The 18,096-nt window shown below is 34.3% G+C and overlaps 4 protein-coding genes across 7 annotated transcripts in view; 3 read left to right on the forward strand and 1 right to left on the reverse strand.

The window, feature by feature from the left end:
- The window catches only part of Gli (carboxyl ester lipase-like protein Gli), a 33,841-nt gene extending 33,221 nt beyond the window's left edge, over positions 1-620 (reverse strand). Inside the window, exons 1-2 of one of the 3 annotated variants that reach the window (XM_083050624.1) lie at positions 484-617; positions 229-350 (exon numbers count right to left, since the gene is read on the reverse strand). The gene's annotated coding sequence lies outside the window, so the exon portion shown is untranslated. Of the gene's footprint in view, positions 1-228; positions 351-483 lie in introns of all 3 variants that reach the window. The other 2 variants (XM_083050628.1, XM_083050629.1) reach the window with 2 other exon arrangements.
- A 196-nt stretch (positions 621-816) lies between these two features.
- Upf1 (Upf1 RNA helicase) lies at positions 817-8,008 on the forward strand. Its single transcript, XM_083050623.1, has 5 exons — positions 817-1,474; positions 2,299-2,576; positions 2,739-2,894; positions 3,053-3,646; positions 3,735-8,008. Exons 1-5 carry the CDS (start codon positions 1,280-1,282, stop codon positions 5,887-5,889), a joined length of 3,378 nt encoding a protein of 1,125 aa, XP_082906749.1. The 5' UTR covers positions 817-1,279; the 3' UTR covers positions 5,890-8,008.
- Positions 8,009-8,505: 497 nt separating this feature from the next.
- Positions 8,506-15,805, forward strand: LOC145942664 (poly(A) RNA polymerase gld-2 homolog A). 2 transcript variants are annotated; one of them, XM_083049600.1, is made up of 11 exons: positions 8,506-8,984; positions 10,358-10,392; positions 10,498-10,892; positions 11,050-11,228; positions 11,661-11,947; positions 12,157-12,325; positions 12,437-12,580; positions 12,673-12,801; positions 12,888-13,077; positions 13,168-13,283; positions 13,372-15,805. In XM_083049600.1, the coding sequence occupies exons 2-11, from the start codon at positions 10,387-10,389 to the stop codon at positions 13,536-13,538; spliced, it is 1,782 nt and encodes a 593-aa protein (XP_082905726.1). In that variant the 5' UTR covers positions 8,506-8,984; positions 10,358-10,386; the 3' UTR covers positions 13,539-15,805. The 2 variants fall into 2 exon arrangements, with proteins under 2 accessions (XP_082905726.1, XP_082905725.1); XM_083049599.1 differs by having other exon boundaries at positions 8,507-8,984; positions 9,419-10,392; positions 13,372-15,804.
- Positions 15,806-16,227: 422 nt separating this feature from the next.
- Positions 16,228-18,089, forward strand: Rpl13a (ribosomal protein L13A). Its single transcript, XM_083049239.1, has 6 exons — positions 16,228-16,334; positions 16,753-16,883; positions 17,090-17,199; positions 17,371-17,516; positions 17,736-17,858; positions 17,974-18,089. Exons 1-6 carry the CDS (start codon positions 16,314-16,316, stop codon positions 18,055-18,057), a joined length of 615 nt encoding a protein of 204 aa, XP_082905365.1. The 5' UTR covers positions 16,228-16,313; the 3' UTR covers positions 18,058-18,089.
- The last annotated feature ends 7 nt before the right edge of the window (positions 18,090-18,096 follow it).

The raw sequence follows: 18,096 nt of genomic DNA on the forward strand, positions 1-18,096 counted from the left end.
CAGTGAATATTCTCTGAAAATAAGTAACTCTGTGTGTGTGTGTGTGTGTGTGTGTTGTGCCATGAATGATCTATTTTTAACAATTTTCCTATAAAAAGAAGAAAGTAGAAAAAAAGTGATAGAAACAACAGGTCTAATAATAGCAGCATATCAGCAAAAATAATGTAGACCGATACGTTTCATCAGATTAGATTAGCGTTTCGGTTAAAATTAAAAAAAGAAACTAACCTTGTGTATGTGTGGAAATATAACCGCGCGGTGCTCTGCATCGATCATCGTCGCGTTGCATCATAAAACACATCGTGAGACACTGGGGGTATCAATTTCTCGAGATTGATGATTGATGTGTACTGTAATTAACAAATATATGTATCTCGCACCTGATCGCAATGATTTCGTTGTTGATTTCGAATCGGTAAATTTCGACTTGGTCAAGGACACGCGTGGAATACAGATTTAGAGAGAAAGGTGTAGTAAATTTACCTTTTTGAAAACCATCTCCGCATCGTTCCGTGTCCTAAGATGCGTAATTCAATTCTTCGATGTTAGTTAGGCTGAAAGAGATGAGCGCGAAGTAACCGAAAGATTAATTATCTCGCTCTGGATGCTGGATGCGCGCCTGGAGTTCGGTTGCGTAAAAATGGCTTCCGGTGACCGGTGATGAATTTCGAATTCGCGAGAAACTGTGACAGTGTCGCCGCCTGCACACGACCGCGCGCATTAACTCCGTCCAATCATTTACCGATCTCGGCGTGCAAACTCGCTTCGCCATTGGTCGACGATAGTCACGAGGGTGACGAGGGACCATTAGCGTGCGCGCGCTAGGTTATCTCTATATAAAGTCGCCCTAAGGACTCTGTTTCCGTCCACTTGGTTATTCACTCACTCGCCACTTCCCGACGCGCTCGTGCTGATCAGCTGATGACGTAACATACGACGAGCGTTCTCGCGTGCGGGAGAAGAAAGTTTCGTCCAGTTGTGTGTCGTCTCGGTGTCCTTAGGTGGGTCGCGGAACAGCAGCGTACGACGTAGGTGCTCGACGAGCTGGCGGATCCATTCTTGCAACTGGGCTCAGTGAGCGGCTCGTTACTCTCGTGCGTATCCGCTCGTATACGTTCATTGATACGCGTACGTTCGGTCTGGCGAGTCTCGCGTATAGTCGCTCTCGAGAAAGGACAAGCGGCAGTGCGCGAACCGCTAACACCCAACGCTCTCTCTGTACCGTGCGGGGGTGAACGTCGCAGAGAGTTTAGGAAAAGAGGAGCGCGGATCGTCCAGGATGAGCGTGGACGCTTACGGGCCGAGCAGCCAGACCCTCACGTTCCTCGACACCGAGGAGACGGATCTGATCGGCGCGGATACCCAGGGCAGCGAGTTCGACTTCACCGACTTCACGTTGCCTTCGCAGAGTCAGACCCAGGCCTCGCAGCACGACGCGACCCAGACCCAGACACAGTCCAGTCAACCCGTTCAGGTCAGTCGCGGTCAAGTCGAATATTCGAATATTCGAACATTCATGCATGCTCGGTATCGTTGGTCAATAGGATTATCTCAGCCCAAATTTTTAAGCGCAAGTACGTTCTTTGGCTCTCATGGCCACGCGGCCTAACCTCACGCTGCGCGCTCGCACCAGGGGTGCGGCAACAAAAGCCACTTTCTCCGCTTTGTCTCTTATCTTTGTTCCGTGACCCCGCATTTTTTCTCGATACTGAAATCTTGCAGATTTCCAGCGAGCGCCTCGAAATGACTTTAAATCGCTCGTCGAGGAAACGAGATGAATCCACATCCTCCGCATCTGTCGCGCGTGGATCGCTCGTCTCCCTCTCTCTCTCTCTCTCTCTCTCACTCTCTCACTCTCTTTCTCTCTTGTAATCAGAACGCGAGATTGTAAGTTTGCGCCAGAATTTTGCAAAGTTATGCAAGTTGCATTGTTATATCTTAGATGTAACGATTTAATAGAAAATCAGTCATAGTATATGTATTTGACTTTAAAACGACACTAGATAAGAGAGAGTGATTGATGATAATTTTCTTTAATGAGTAATTATTTTTGTCTAAGAAACTGATTTCTTCTATAAATGAATAAAATCATAACATCTTGCACGCTATTTTTTGTAGAAAAGATTAGGTTTTTTTCAGTTTTATTTTCACACGAAAATTCTTTTTCACTCATATGCATTGAAATACTTGTTTTCAAACATATTTTACAAACATTAAGAATTCTAGAAATATTTTATAAATTTTAAGTCATTTATCAGTAATTTTTTTTTATAATTTTCATATTACATTGTTATTTAGGTAAATGGAACAAATGGTAGTGCATCGTTGGATTTAAAGATTTCTGGAGCAGCTCAAAGTCTTGCCGAGTTGCAATTTGAGGAAGAGGAAGAGGAAGCATATTATAATCGTGATTTACCTGAACATGCATGTAAATACTGCGGTATCCATGAGGCATCATGCGTGGTTATGTGTAATGTTTGCCGCAAATGGTTTTGTAATGGACGTGGTAATACATCAGGATCACATATTATCAATCATCTTGTTCGTGCTAAACATAAGGAAGTTACATTACATAGGTGATTTACTCTTTATATTCTCCTATATTTGTATCACAAAATCTAGAGATACATTATAAACACACAGATTTGATATAAACAAGCATCTTTTGAAGCATTTTTCAAATCTGCTTATTTATCAAATTTTTTAATTATAAAAATTCATTAATATTGCTTTTATAGAGATGGACCTCTTGGGGAAACTGTTTTGGAATGTTATTCCTGTGCTACAAGAAATGTTTTTGTATTGGGTTTTATTCCTGCCAGAGCTGATTCTGTGGTCGTACTACTTTGTCGCCAACCATGTGCAGCACAGAGTTCTTTGAAAGATATGAATTGGTAAGAGTAAATTTGAATTTAGTTAATTATACATAACATATAAAGAATTTATTGATGATGAAGGTTTATTCATGATATTTATATGTATATACACATATAAGTATCAATGGTTTCAATATAATTGTATATGCGTACTAATATTTTTTAAAAATATTCAGGGATCAAGAGCAGTGGAAGCCTTTGATTGAAGATCGTAGTTTTCTAATTTGGTTGGTGAAGATACCATCTGAACAAGAGCAATTGAGAGCTAGACAGATTTCAGCACAGCAGATTAATAAATTGGAGGAATTATGGCGAGACAATGTCGATGCTACTTTCCAAGATCTTGAAAAGCCTGGAGTGGATGAGGAACCGCAGCAAGTTTTGTTGCGCTATGAAGATGGTTATCAATATCAAAATATTTTTGGTCCACTTGTAAAATTGGAAGCCGATTATGACAAACGATTAAAAGAATCTCAAACTCAAGAGAATATTGAAGTACGATGGGATATTGGATTAAACAAGAAGACTATCGCATATTTTATGTTAGCTAAAACCGATGGTGACATGAAATTAATGCATGGGGATGAATTGAGACTCCGTTACTTGGGAGAACTTCATAAGCCTTGGTCCGGCATTGGACATGTGATTAAGATCCCGGATAATTATGGAGAAGAAGTCGGAATTGAGCTGAAAAATAATTCGGGAGCACCAATAGAATGCATCAGTAACTTTGTCGTTGATTTTATTTGGAAGAGTACGAGTTTTGATAGGTAAGAATCATTAATAAAATTAGAATATTGATATTGTTTTCTATGTGATTTTTATGATTTTAACAAATATCTTTATTTTCTGTTGTAGAATGCAGTCTGCATTACGCAAGTTTGCTGTTGATGACACTTCCGTATCGGCTTACATATATCATAGATTACTGGGTCATGAAGTAGAAGAAGTTTTGTTCCGTTGTCATCTCCCTAAGCACTTTAGTGCGCCGAATTTACCCGATTTGAACAGATCACAAGTATACGCCGTAAAACATGCGATACAACGACCCTTGTCCTTGATCCAAGGACCTCCTGGAACAGGTAAAACCGTAACGAGTGCTACCATAGTTTATCAATTGGTAAAACAAAACGGAGGTCCGGTTCTCGTATGCGCTCCCTCCAACACTGCAGTTGATCAATTAACCGAGAAGATACATAAATCAAATTTGAAAGTCGTACGATTATGTGCCAAATCACGAGAGGCTATTGATTCACCAGTGAGCTTCCTCGCGCTGCATAATCAGATAAAGAATATGGAGACGAACACCGAATTGCAAAAGTTACAACAATTGAAAGATGAGACAGGCGAACTTTCGAGCGTTGATGAAAAACGCTATAGAATCTTGAAGAAAGCAGCGGAGAAGGAGCTTCTAGAAGCGGCAGATGTAATTTGCTGCACATGCGTAGGCGCTGGTGATCCCAGATTGCACCGATTAAAGTTCCATTCTATACTTATCGATGAGAGCATGCAGGCTACCGAACCGGAATGCATGGTACCTGTTGTTTTAGGAGCTAAGCAATTGATACTCGTTGGTGATCACTGTCAATTGGGTCCAGTGGTGATGTGTAAAAAAGCCGCGAGAGCTGGTCTATCACAATCTCTATTTGAAAGACTAGTGGTACTGGGAATTAGACCCTTCCGTTTGGAAGTGCAATACCGTATGCATCCTGATCTCTCGCGATTCCCATCTAACTTCTTCTACGAAGGTTCTCTGCAGAATGGAGTTTGTGCTGATGAGAGAAAATTACTGAAGATTGATTTTCCCTGGCCTGCACAAGATAAACCAATGTTCTTTTATGTTACGCAAGGTCAAGAAGAGATAGCTGGAAGCGGAACATCCTATTTGAATCGTACTGAAGCATCTAACGTGGAAAAGATAACGACGCGATTTTTACGTTGCGGCGTAAAGTCGGAACAGATCGGAGTGATAACTCCTTACGAAGGTCAGCGGGCTTATCTTGTGCAGTACATGCAGTATCAAGGTTCTTTGCACTCGAAATTGTATCAGGAAATTGAAGTAGCGAGCGTGGACGCTTTTCAGGGACGCGAGAAAGATATAATAATAATGTCCTGCGTACGATCAAACGAACATCAGGGTATCGGGTTCTTGAATGATCCCCGAAGATTGAACGTGGCGCTGACTCGCGCAAAATACGGTATTATCATCGTAGGAAATCCTAAGGTACTTTCAAAGCAACCGCTCTGGAATCATCTGCTCAACTTTTACAAAGAACAGAAGGTGCTGGTCGAAGGACCGTTGAACAATCTGAAGGAATCCATGATCCAATTTGCCAAACCGAAAAAACTCGTGAACGCGTCCAATCCAGGTTCGCATTTCATGTCCACGTCGATGTACGATGCGCGCGAAGCCCTGATCCCCGGATCAATATACGATCGCTCCGGCACGCAGGTGAACGGTTCGCAGAATCACAGCCCGTATTATCAGAGAAACATGCCGCTTGAAATGTTCAGTCGTACCCACGATACCATCGCCTTTATCAGCCCGGAACGGGTTCAACACGGGTCGCTGAACAACGCGGCGGTACCGGTGGGTGTATTCTTGAATATGCAGCACGTGCCGCCACGCTTTTACAATCAACATCAGCAGGCATTGCAGGCGCGTCAGAATCAGAGAAATCGACGCGGTACCGCTGGCGCCTTGGTGAAAAACAAGTCTGGTCCGCGTATGGGTAAGCTGAACAGTCAAACCGAGCAAAACACGCAGCCGTACAGCCAACCAGGTCTACCACTGACTCAGGGCACGACTCAAGGCATGTCCCAGCCCGGTTTCAGTCTCTCACAGCCTGGTCTCAGTCAAGCGGAGCTCTCCCAGGACTCGTTCGCAGTTGGTGAATTCCAGTCGCAGATGGACGGTCTGCTGTCGCAGGATTCGACCTATCAGGGCGATCGAAGTGGTTTCTATCAATCGGGCCAATCGCAAGCCGGAGGACAATTCTCGCAGCCCTACTGAGCCGAGACCTACCTACGGCTGAGCAAAGCAATTGCCATGCCATGAAGGCTCATTCGACCAATTCTTCTTCGACCAACAACCACAAATCACTAACTGCGCAAAACGGTAAAACGGCTCGACGATCGAGTACGATATTATTGCAGCATATGCTCATGTCGTCGACGTGAGAGAAAAGGGGAATATGAAAGGAGAGAACGAAAGTTCCATAAGCTAATTCGCCGTTGGCGGACTCCACCATGGATGAAAACATGCGCAAGGCTCATGAGTATCTTACTGACTGTAACACACAAGTGCGACGAGAACGAAAAGAGGACATCCACACAGCCTGGAAAACGACAAACGACAAACTATCAATCACCGTGACACCGTGAAACCGGACCGTTTTATCGCGGGGATGTCGCGTAATGCTAGAATTAAAAAAAAAATATATATATACATATATACAAAATGTAAAAAAGAAAAAAAGAATGGAACGTAAAATGGATTATATACGTTTCATGAATCGACCGAATTCAACAAGTGTGCCAATGTAGCATCACGATCGGACGAAACTACGAGGAAGGCAAGGAAGTTCCTGAAGGATAAGGATCTTTATAGCTGTCTATAAGCCACAGAAGATCTCGCAATAACAGACCGAAATGCTACATGTTTCTGCCACTTCGCCACAAATATCAACAGTTGAGAAACCGAACAGAAAGCACAAGAGAAATAAAAAGAAAAGAGAAGACTATTCCGTTAAACCGAATTTCTTTGTATCAATCACATTACATCTCGAACTGGGAAAAAGATAACATCGCTACTACGAACTTGCTACTGCTCGAATGTGTGGGTGTACATCACACATTGAAAGTCGATACCGATTTTTCCGGCGGGAAGAAATTTTGTCGAAAAGAAAGTCGCCAATTAAATCTTCGTCAGACAGTATGATGAGGCCAACAGCATATTTAACTTCATCACACGGAGGTGGGACACATCCTTTCTCAGAGGATCGGCGTCTTCGCCGATCGTGAGAAAATTCATCGGTGGTTTTGATCATATCGATTAGTTTTTTTTTTTTTTTTTTGTTTATGTTATATCTATTGCTTATATACTTACCGTGCAGGGGTCAACAGAGCGCATCGTTTAAAAAGATTGCTTTCTTTCAGTAGATCCTTAGTGACATGGTAATATTGATTCTTAGCGATTAATGTAATCGGGTATAGACACGGCTTATCAAAATATATTATCGTTCTTTCTTTTATATCTACATATATATAACGCATCTTGTATATTGTTCTTTAATCTTTTCGCAACGACAAATGAGAATGTAACAGCGCAGCAAAACATTACTCTATTCTAAGAGTAATACTATTCTTTTCTTTTCCATGTATAGAGTTAAAATGTATAACTTTGTTGCATCGCACATACAGTAATAGTAAAACATTACAATGATTTGTATTTATCGTACAAATCTATGAAGACTAAGAAATTACTGGAAATTTGTTTAATAACTTGACGTATTGATAACTGCAACGCATCTCTACACAGGAAAAGTTTTTGATGAGTTATTATATGTATATATATATATATATATATATATATATATATATGTGTGTGTATATATATATATAATGGTTTTTCTCGTAGCGAAAGGATTAACGTGCAAAACGATAATTATAAGCTTAGGATTGAAAATTTTTGATTTGTGTATTTTGGCGTAGATACTGCAGTATGAGCCATCGCTGCAAAAATCATATGTGACTATATCATTGCGTGTTTCGGACATTGCCATTATCCGTAATAATGGTACAAGCAACTCATTACCATTCGAAATATTTTACTCGCTGTACTGACTAGAATGTCGTATAGATTTTTTTTTATATTCGGAGATCGCTTTTCTGTTTTTTCCGAATTTCTACTTTTAATTCTATACTCTGTCTGTACTGGCTTCTGGCGGTAATGAATTCTTGTTATTATTGCAATAGATTAAGTAATAATTAATGTAACTTGCATTATATAACATTAAATTCTTTTATTTCTTCTGTCCGACCAACAGCGCACCGCTAATATAATAGCAGATTATATTAAAATTTATTGTGAGAAAGCCTCTTATGAGAAAATAAATTTGATTTGAAAATGTCTAATTGTTGATTCATACAAGCCAAAATACACACACACACACACATATATATACATACAAATATTTCATTAATTTTCAGTAAGAAGTAATTTGAATAAAAATGTATATACTTTATAGAAATGATATTGTGCATATACGTATGAAAATATTTTTTATATTAAAATAAAATATATTTGCTTGCGCAATACATACATTAATGAATGCAGATAGTAATTATATTTTGTTGTACAATTAATAATGATTTTTCTTTAATTTTTCAAAAAAGTGGAAAATTAAGCGCATTTGTAATGTCAAGAGTACATATAAACATCTTTATATATTTTTCAAAATTCGCGCGAATCTCGTCAGTTTGGTTATTAATTTTTTTAGTAATTTTTTTTTGTCCAACATATATCTGATATCCAATAGGAGAGGAATATTTCTAGGGACAAAATGTCGTAATTAAAATTCACAAGTCATCGTACACATGTCGATATGTGAATTCGTCATTAGGCTTGTACGAGACATGTGACATGTATGTGGATGTCCGCTAATAAATTTGTGTATTGCGCATAAATTGATAAATTGTCGATTGTCGCACTGCCGCCTCACGGTTTATCCGTCATACACGTGAAATGAGAGTCGTCCATTATACGTCAAAGATTTGAAAATTTAAACGTTTTAGGTTTTTTTTTTGTGGATGTGGCGATTTGCGTTAATAGTGACGGACGTGCGGTGTCAATTAGCGAGAGGCATTCGTCATCGATATATCAATATCACGCACGCTATCGTAAAATTGCTGCCGGTTCAGAGATCGCGGTGGCAGTTGACGATAACGCTGCATCGTATTTCTAATTGCGTTCATTGTATGTACGCAGACTGGTAGACTGATAGTCGGAAACCCAAAGCCCGGAGGAACGAAGGATAGTTTTCCCACAAATTTTCCGTTTTTCCTCTAAGAGAGCAAATTTGACTGCAACATGGCGACTGAAAATAGGTAATATCAGTGTCTTTGCTTATTTCACGTTTACACGCAGTACCGAGTTCATTTCTGTTTACTCGACTCGAAGTCTCACTCTCGTACGAATAAGAAAATATTTAACATCTTCTGTATGTATGTATGCGTGCGTATGTGTGCGCGCACGTTATGTAGCACGTGTTTACTTGGCCAAGTTATCTGATTTGTATCTGATTTGATGAATATATTCAGGCAATTTTGCAACTTTGAGTTTCCACGTTATTATATTTTATTATAAAATTTTATTATAAAATATAAAATGTACATGTACTAAAATTAATCTGACATTCTATTATTCAAAGATGCATATTTTTTATGTAAGATAATTCTATTACAATTTGTGGTGTACTAAATAATTTATGGATTACATAATAACAAATGTTACAACATTATTTTTCTTGGTTTTTTTTCAGGAGGTTGTGATAGAGAATAAGTATTTATATATAACTAAAAAAACTCTGAAAGAGTGAAGGCATTAGATCTCAATTGAAAATATCTAAAAATTAAGCTTTAGCAGTATTCAACGCGCAAGCAAAATTATACATGTAAAATTAATTGCAAGAGTAACTGGATTAAGATTTATATAGAAAATCTGATAATAATTGATCAAAAATATATGGACTTTAAAAAATATTTACTTTCCTTGTATAAATTTTCAAAAAATTAGCAAAATACTGTGAGAGAGAAAGTATTTCTCGTTAAATATAATTATTAATTTACATAACAATTTCTATAGCTCTGTATTCCACACATGCATATATGTTTATGTATCTATAAAACTTTCTGACAAAAGATAGACACAATAAATATAGTGTCTCTGCTTTTGAATTCTTATTGTTAGTTTCATTATCAGTTTTCTTGCATTATCGTAGAATTGTTATGTATATTATTAAATTCTAGATTAACATAGTGGATCTCACAAGATACAAATATATTAATTTTGCAAAACTATATAAAAATATAAAAAAAAAGATAAAATATAAAAGCAAGAAAATAAAAAAAAGAAACCAAGATTTTCTAAATATATATGTAAATTGAATAGAACTTTGCAAGATTCAAAAACAACATTGTGTGCCTTGTATACACTATTGATTTCTATAAATATTTATGAGGATCACTAAGTGCTATATTAGCAATTAAACAAAGAAATTGCACACATTCAAGGACATCACATTCATATCTTGTATCTTCTATATCTATATTGACTATGTACCCTGTGTTTCAACCACAAATGATGGTGCAAATAATGAATGGACAATGTCCATCGGCGCAAACTCACACATTGCATATTAATACTCACAATAGCATAAATGGATTACATCAAACTGATTTCACACCGTATGGAATTCCAGATATTTCTGGACATAGCAGACATCAAGCAATGCAGGTATATTTAAAAATTTTTTATATTTAATTTAAAATATGAATGTGTGCTAGAGAAAGAAATTGTTTTTTATTTTCCTGTTGAAATATATAAGTAATGATTTTTCAGACAGGACTCCATTCATTAGATTTACCACTAATGGGAGTTGATGATGTACCATCATTACGACATATAGAACATATGCAATCAAATAGTAATTCGTCTTCTGCAAATTGGGACAGACGAATGGGCACATCCAGCAATACCTCAATTATTCCAGCGCCAAATTATAACTTTAAGCCTACAAATACAATAAATAATTCAATAAAAAAACCAAGTTGGAACAACAGAAATGGTAGACGAAATACATATAGAAATTCTTATTCCAAGTATGAGACATATAATAGTGACAGTGGGTTTAGTTCTCGTTCACCAACACCAAACAAATACCACATTGACAATAGTCTAACAGAGAGTTCAGATGAAAGAGATTCCACAGGTTCATTAAGAGAACAGGGGATAAAGTAAATATAACGCATCCTCAAAATTATTTATTATCTAATTTACAGCTCCTCTTCTTTTCAAAAATCTACATCAAGTATATATTATTAATTATTAGAAAGAAGAAAAGAGAGGAGTGGTCTGGTATATATGTATTATTAATAATTTCTTTTTGCGCAGGAAACATCATAGGATAAATTCAGATAGAGCAATTAATAAACCAACATCAAACGGCTTCATTTCAAATGCATCTGCACAGTTTTATCAAAATCAACGACCTGTCAATTATTACAATACTACTGTTTCCACCCCCAGATCTTATGCTCAAAATTATCAGAATAGGAGAAAATATTTATCAGGTAAGCTTTCTCTAATATCTATAAGAATATCTGCAGTGTCGAGTATCCTTGTATTAGTTGGTACAATTAATTAGAGTAAGTACTAACAGATTGGTTTGAATTAGAGGATCCTCTTTCGGATCTTTTAATTATCATTTTCCTTGTATTGTTTTCTCAATATTCACATATTATCAATTGTCGCATGATCACACTAGAGCAAGAAAGCAAAAGATAAGAAATAAAAAGGATGCATGTTTATGATGCATGTAACAAATATAAGTAGCGAAAAAGCAGCAAAGGCAAAGAGAACAATACGATCTTAACTAATACAATAGGAACTCGATTTATATTATATTAATATTTGAAATATATCAATATTGAATTCAGAAAATGTGTACATTATAAAAAAATATAATTTGATTTACTTTATATTAAATAGAATTCATTTTTCAGGCAGGAGTGAAAGTGCACCTTCTCAAAGGTTTTCGAGAAACCGTAAATTTTCAGAAATTTTATTGCCGAATTACAATATGTTTCCTAGATATTTCATAGCGCCTGATAGATTTCTTGCTAGATCTCATTTAGTGGAAGTAACTTCTGCGCCAAACAATATTATGACTGGATCAAAATGGGATAATCTGTCGCAACAGATCTGGGCAAAATTTCTATCAAATCAACAAACTGAAGCTACTTACAGAAATAAAATGATGTTATGGAAGCATCTTTATATTTATATTAAGGTAAATGAAATAGATGCAAAAATAATAAACAAATAAGTAATAATAATATTACAAAATAAAGATTGATAGAAAATAAAATATTGCTAAAATATTTAAAAAGAGAGACTTAGAAATAGCATACTAATTAAATTACTTATTTATATATATTTTATATGTTAATTTATATGTTTAAATTACAAATTTTTTTATTTATATGTTGATGCTTATAGGCTCAATATCCAAAATATGGTTTATTTTTGGTTGGTTCAACAATGAATGGGTTTGGTTCGGATAACAGCGATGTCGACATGTGCCTTTTAGTGAGGCACACAGAAATGGATCAAAAATATGAAGCTATAGAGCATTTAGGACAAATATTAAAACATCTCAAAAAATGTGGTATGTAAAAAAGAGGAAGATAAATATAATATAGAAATACATATTAAGAATGTTACTTTAATAAACTTTACATATATGATATTTTAACAATGAACTATTCTTTCATACTAGATTTTATTGAAGAGCTCGAACTTATACATGCAAAAGTACCCATTATTAAATTTCGTCATACGAAACAAAACTTAAAAGTCGATCTTAATTGTAATAATGCTGTTGGTATTAGGAATACACAATTGTTGTATTGTTATTCAAAATGTAAGTTTAATTAATAATTTGAATAGATATATTAGTCATAAGTATGTTAAAAGGAATATTTTAGTCATTATTTTTATGACCTATTTTTACAGTTGATTGGAGGGTAAGACCACTAGTACTTGTCATAAAACTTTGGGCTCAATGTCAAGACATCAATAATGCGAAAAATATGACAATATCTAGTTATTCTTTAGTTCTCATGGTCATACATTTTTTACAATGTATGTATATTGCAATGTTTTTTTTTTTTTTTGCACCAATCTATTCTCAGAAAAGTCAGAATACAAATAGTTACACTATTTTACAGGTGGTGTCAACCCTCCAGTTTTGCCATGCTTACATTCGATGTTTGTAGGCAAGTTTGGTCCACATACAGATATTCATAGTATTGATATTCATGAAGATTTAAATATTCCATCCTCTGTTTATTTACCTGAGAATCATCAGTCTCTCGGAGAATTACTTGTAGAATTTTTCAGATACTATGCCAAATTCGAGTAAGTAATTTTTGATTTACAAATGTACGATGTTCAGAAGATATATATTATTTTGATAAATAATATTTAATTTGTATTATTAAAAATTAGTTTCAGCCAGTATGCAATATCTGTACGTTTAGCAAGCAAAGTACCGATAGAGGAGTGTCGTATGGTGCAGTCACTTAAAAACGATCCTCATCAATGGAAATATTTATGTATTGAAGGTAAATATTCTTTTTATATATATGATATAAAAACAAAGGATTTTTTTTTGCTGACACTTATTAAACTATCACTATTACACTATCGTAGAACCATTTGATCTGACTAACACAGCTAGATCAGTCTATGATCCGGATGTATTTGAGAGAATTAAGCAGACAATTAATGTAACATACGAGAGACTACAGAAAACGCGTGATCTAAATTTGATATTTAACAGGATAAAAACAATACCATTTGATTACATCATGATATAATTGTGCTCTCCAGATTAGCACAGAAATGAATAATCATTAGCTAGGATAAATAATATTTAAAGGTCTTTTGATGAACGAGCTGTTCTGATTGAACGAAAGGCATTTTGTTAAATGCTGGTAGCTTAATGATCTGATGATCTAAATATAAAAGGAAGATAGAACGAAGTAAAATAAGACTGCCAAGATCTTGTATGCTTAGTACCTTGTAATATTAAGACTTATTTTTCAACATGTTATATTGGCAAGGTACACAAAGAACATGATAAAGCATTTGTTGAATTACTTGTCTACAAGTAATTCTATCCTCTGTTAATTTTATATTTTTTCTTTTTGGAGGATTTAAAAATCATTAATTATATAACATCTTGGAAGGAGACAGTGTTACTGTCTGTATTTATTAACATGCAAAAACAAATATTTCATTTTGATATAAAGTATCGCGAATGCACGGGTATTGTTCCTATATAAACACAAATATTGCAATACGTGCAATAATAAAGTCTTAAGCAGACTTGTTTTGATCTCTCTAAATCTTTAACCACGAGGTAATCGCGAAATGTGTATCATAAGTATCCAAGAAAATTTTTCTAAAAATTGGATATTTCTGTATGTGATAACGTCATAGTGAATATTATCATGTCAAAATTATTCAACATCGTCTTCCAATGTATATTACTCATTGCCCTATGTATAAGTCTTTCACGTAATATCAACAAATCTAAAATATATGGTGCCTTGTGGATATTATTGTTAACACAATCTTATACTGCGTGATATAGCAAGAATGATTAGATATAAAAATGGAGAAATTGAAGAGGGTAATGAAGATTTTTCTATAACATTGAATTATCAGATGCTACATAAAAATATCAATTAAAAAATATTTTCAACTAGCTAGAATGCTAGCCATTAAAATAGACGTCTGATATTAAAATAACATCCTACATATAAAGAGAAAAAAAGCAATACTTATTTTTTCGTATAGTTGCTCTCACAAGAAAATATTTCACATGAGTGTTAGACTCGTGAAAAAAAATCTTTAATATTATCTTTTGCAAAGTATTAAAAAATAAAAAAAAAGAAAAACGCTTGCTAAAAGTAATAAAAAAAATGTTACAAATTCGAAACAAATTAATTATTTATGTTTGTAATATTTTGTTCAAATATATAATCAATGAAAGGCTGATAGTGAAGTTAGCAAGACTGTGTTTCTTTTAAAAGGATTTGAAAACTTTCTAAGTTCCAATAGTTTTGTTCTAAAATTGACACAAATATAAGTTATGTTAGTGGAATAATTTATATATAATTTGAATCTAAAACGAAATCACAGGAATATATAAATATATATGTACACAAATAGAGTAAAGGTCTCTGATATTCATGAAAATCGAAAAACTAATAGCAAGTTTTTTGATGTCAATGAATCTTCTTGCAAAGTGCCCTTTCATTTTTGACAAATTTTTGTTCACTTTTTTCAAACGATTAATTAATAAGTAATCTACAATTGTTAGAAGATTATGTATTTTGACAAAATAATTATTAACTTTATTAAAGGACATTTGTACAAAAATTGTCTAAAGATAAAGTTATCTCTCGCATAATCAATCTCAGAAATAAATAGTATATTTAGTTGCTGAAAGATGACAATTTTCCACTAATATAGCTAACTTTTATATAATTATCCTTTCCAGAAGAAACACTCAACTTGACACTTTTCTTTTTCTTCTTTTTTTTTGTCTAAAGGAGATTGCTATTCACATTCTTTTATTAGTGTCTCCTACTAACATTTTTTTTTTCCTTAAAGGAATATGTATATGGCATTGTGTAATAGTATTCTTAAAAATGATACATGAAAAACAAGGTGTCTGCAGTATAACAAATTGTGATTACATTAATTAAATAAAATATAGATTACACAAATAACATGTATTTACTGCAGGGTAAATGTGAGATATTAAGTAATACATATACATATTTACTCTATGCGCATGTAACTTATGATATTCTTTTGGTAATGAAACAACTGATTTCCATTTTGATGTGATATTCAACTTAGGCCTATATCTTTTGTAATGCATTATGTACTTACTTATGCACAATGCTATTCTAAGTGCCAAATTTTAAATGCATTCTTATAAAACACAAAAAAAATTAAAAAGCGATAAATCGAGAAAGTTAGGTTGCTGACATTATATTTGGATAAATTTGCAATAGTACATTTCTGTCAAAGTTAATATAAAAACATCTGATTTATGAAATAAAATCAATTTCTGTAAAATACCAATTTTCTTGTTAAATAAATGAAATGTTTATACATAAATATGTATGTTGTCCTTTATTCTTTGCCATTTTCTTTTTCTATAAGAACTAATCATTTTTGAACATTTATTCGACAAATATTTGGATATATGGTTGTTTATATGTATATTTAATTCTCTCTCTCTCTCTCTCTCTCTCTCTCTCTCTCTCTCTCTCTCTCGAGCTAAAACTTTTATCAGTTTAATTACTTTTGGATCTATTTGGAAATCGCGAATATTAATTTTCCATTACATTTAGTTGCATTTATAGAAAAAATAATACAATATATAATTGATATATGCTGTATAAAAAAAAAGTCATTTTCATTTCTCTTCGAATCCTAGAGAGAATTTTCTTCTCGAGAGCCTAGGGAAAAGTTATACCATCAAAATTTCAGTTGGTCATTCTGTATACATTATGGCCGACTTCCGTTAGCTATCGCATTTCACATAGGCTCCTTTCCGGTAAGGCAACAGAATGACGGGGTTCAGTGAGAAGGTTGGTGTTACAAAATTCGATATTTTAGATGATTAAAAGGAGTTTCGTGCCGAGCGTATACGTGGTCACCATCACTTAGCTAAACAAGTAACATGTGACTTCTTCGACGCTTTCCAAAAAAGAGGCTATTATCGGAAAAATACAAAAGCTGCGTTACCTCGGCTCGTACACGTGTCTATGATGGCGTTGATCGAATGAAAATTCCAGCACGTTTATATATCGAATCGTACAAGTCTCGGAAATCTTTAATCTTTGATCTGCTTTATCCGATATTTTCGCACCACGTATATGTCGGTCACAATACTTTTTGGATTGCACATATTGAACTTCTTATAATGTTGTAAGCGACATGCACGTGTACCACATTGATTCTTGTAATTGAAATCTTTGTATTATGATTATATTATTACGATTTCAGCCAATATTAATAGATGGCCGTGGCCATTTACTCGGGCGATTGGCGGCTATTGTTGCCAAGACCATCTTGCAAGGCAACAAAGTTATCGTTGTGCGTAGCGAACAACTTAATATAAGTGGCAACTTCTTCAGGTTTGTATATCCTTTGTTCTTTAAATACTATCTGATTTTAAATAGTGAATATATTTGTGTTAATATTCTGTAAAAAGATTTTTAATTATTTAAATTGTATAATCTTTTATTTTAATAATTATACTATATATTATTATCATCTTTTGTTTTCTATACATATAAGAAGATATATGAGCAGTTGTACAATTTATAGCGTTTATTTTTAGGAACAAGTTGAAGTTTATGTCCTTTCTACGTAAGAGATGTAATGTAAATCCTGCACGTGGCCCATTCCACTTTCGTGCACCGAGCAAGATTTTCTGGAAAACAGTTCGTGGTAAGTTAAGATTATATTAGATAACATAAAATAGAAATGTTGCACATGATTACATATTTACCTACATTATCTGATAGTGTAATGAACAGAAATTTTATTTATGAGGCTAAGATTACATATAATGTCTTATAATGTAGCAAAGATATAAGAATTAAAAAAAGACTCTTATAGGTATGATCCCACATAAGACGCAAAGAGGAAAAGATGCTCTCAGACGATTGAAGGTTTATGAAGGATGTCCACCACCATACGATCGCAGAAAGCGTGTTGTTGTGCCTGGTGCCATGAGAGTGATGTGTCTTAAACCAGGCAGAAAGGTAAACTAGATTGTTTTTATTCAAGTTTATTTATAATTCCTTTATATATTTAAATTTTATTTACTGAAAAAGCAATGATGGTATGGTAATTTGCGTCTGAAATTTGTTTGTGATGCCACTTTAAACTGAGCGATAAACTATCACAAAGAATAGTTTTGCTCTTATCACAAGATATTGAGACAATATTTATACTAATACAAAACTTTTTAATTTTTTTAGTACTGTCATGTGGGTAGATTATCTCACGAAGTTGGATGGAAATACAAGGCTGTAGTTCGCACATTAGAGAACAAGAGGCGTGTCAGGGCTATCCTTGAAGTCCAGAAGAGAAACAAGCTTAAGGTAACTTCGTGATTAATCTTCCTTATACATAATTAGATATTTCTCTTGTTTTTAAAGAATTTTTTTATTTATAAAAACTTGAAATTCTATAATCACTGCATTTTTGTTTCTGCAGAAACTGACTAAACAGGCTGGTGAAGCAGTATCCAACGCCACAGCACCATACACAAAAATTATTAATGACTTTGGATATAATTAATATTGTAAAAACAATAAAGTCTTTTAAATATACTCCTTA

This window comes from Prenolepis imparis, unplaced genomic scaffold (assembly GCF_030444845.1).
Source record: "Prenolepis imparis isolate NDT839.2.m4 unplaced genomic scaffold, iyPreImpa1.0 SCAF_11, whole genome shotgun sequence".
In the NCBI taxonomy this organism is placed as follows: domain Eukaryota; kingdom Metazoa; phylum Arthropoda; class Insecta; order Hymenoptera; family Formicidae; genus Prenolepis; species Prenolepis imparis.

Excerpts from the sequence above, each read along its gene's own strand:
- Upf1 (XM_083050623.1), top strand. The coding sequence starts at position 1,280 with ATGAGCGTGGACGCTTACGGGCCGAGCAGCCAGACCCTCACGTTCCTC. Across the intron at positions 2,577-2,738 it reads AAGGAAGTTACATTACATAG|AGATGGACCTCTTGGGGAAA; the intron begins GTGATTTACTCT and ends TTGCTTTTATAG. Across the intron at positions 3,647-3,734 it reads AAGAGTACGAGTTTTGATAG|AATGCAGTCTGCATTACGCA; the intron begins GTAAGAATCATT and ends TTTCTGTTGTAG.
- LOC145942664 (XM_083049599.1), top strand. The coding sequence starts at position 10,213 with ATGTACCCTGTGTTTCAACCACAAATGATGGTGCAAATAATGAATGGA. Across the intron at positions 10,393-10,497 it reads GCAGACATCAAGCAATGCAG|ACAGGACTCCATTCATTAGA; the intron begins GTATATTTAAAA and ends ATGATTTTTCAG. Across the intron at positions 10,893-11,049 it reads TTAAGAGAACAGGGGATAAA|GAAACATCATAGGATAAATT; the intron begins GTAAATATAACG and ends CTTTTTGCGCAG.
- Rpl13a (XM_083049239.1), top strand. The coding sequence starts at position 16,314 with ATGACGGGGTTCAGTGAGAAG. Across the intron at positions 17,200-17,370 it reads TTTCTGGAAAACAGTTCGTG|GTATGATCCCACATAAGACG; the intron begins GTAAGTTAAGAT and ends AGACTCTTATAG. Across the intron at positions 17,517-17,735 it reads GTCTTAAACCAGGCAGAAAG|TACTGTCATGTGGGTAGATT; the intron begins GTAAACTAGATT and ends TAATTTTTTTAG.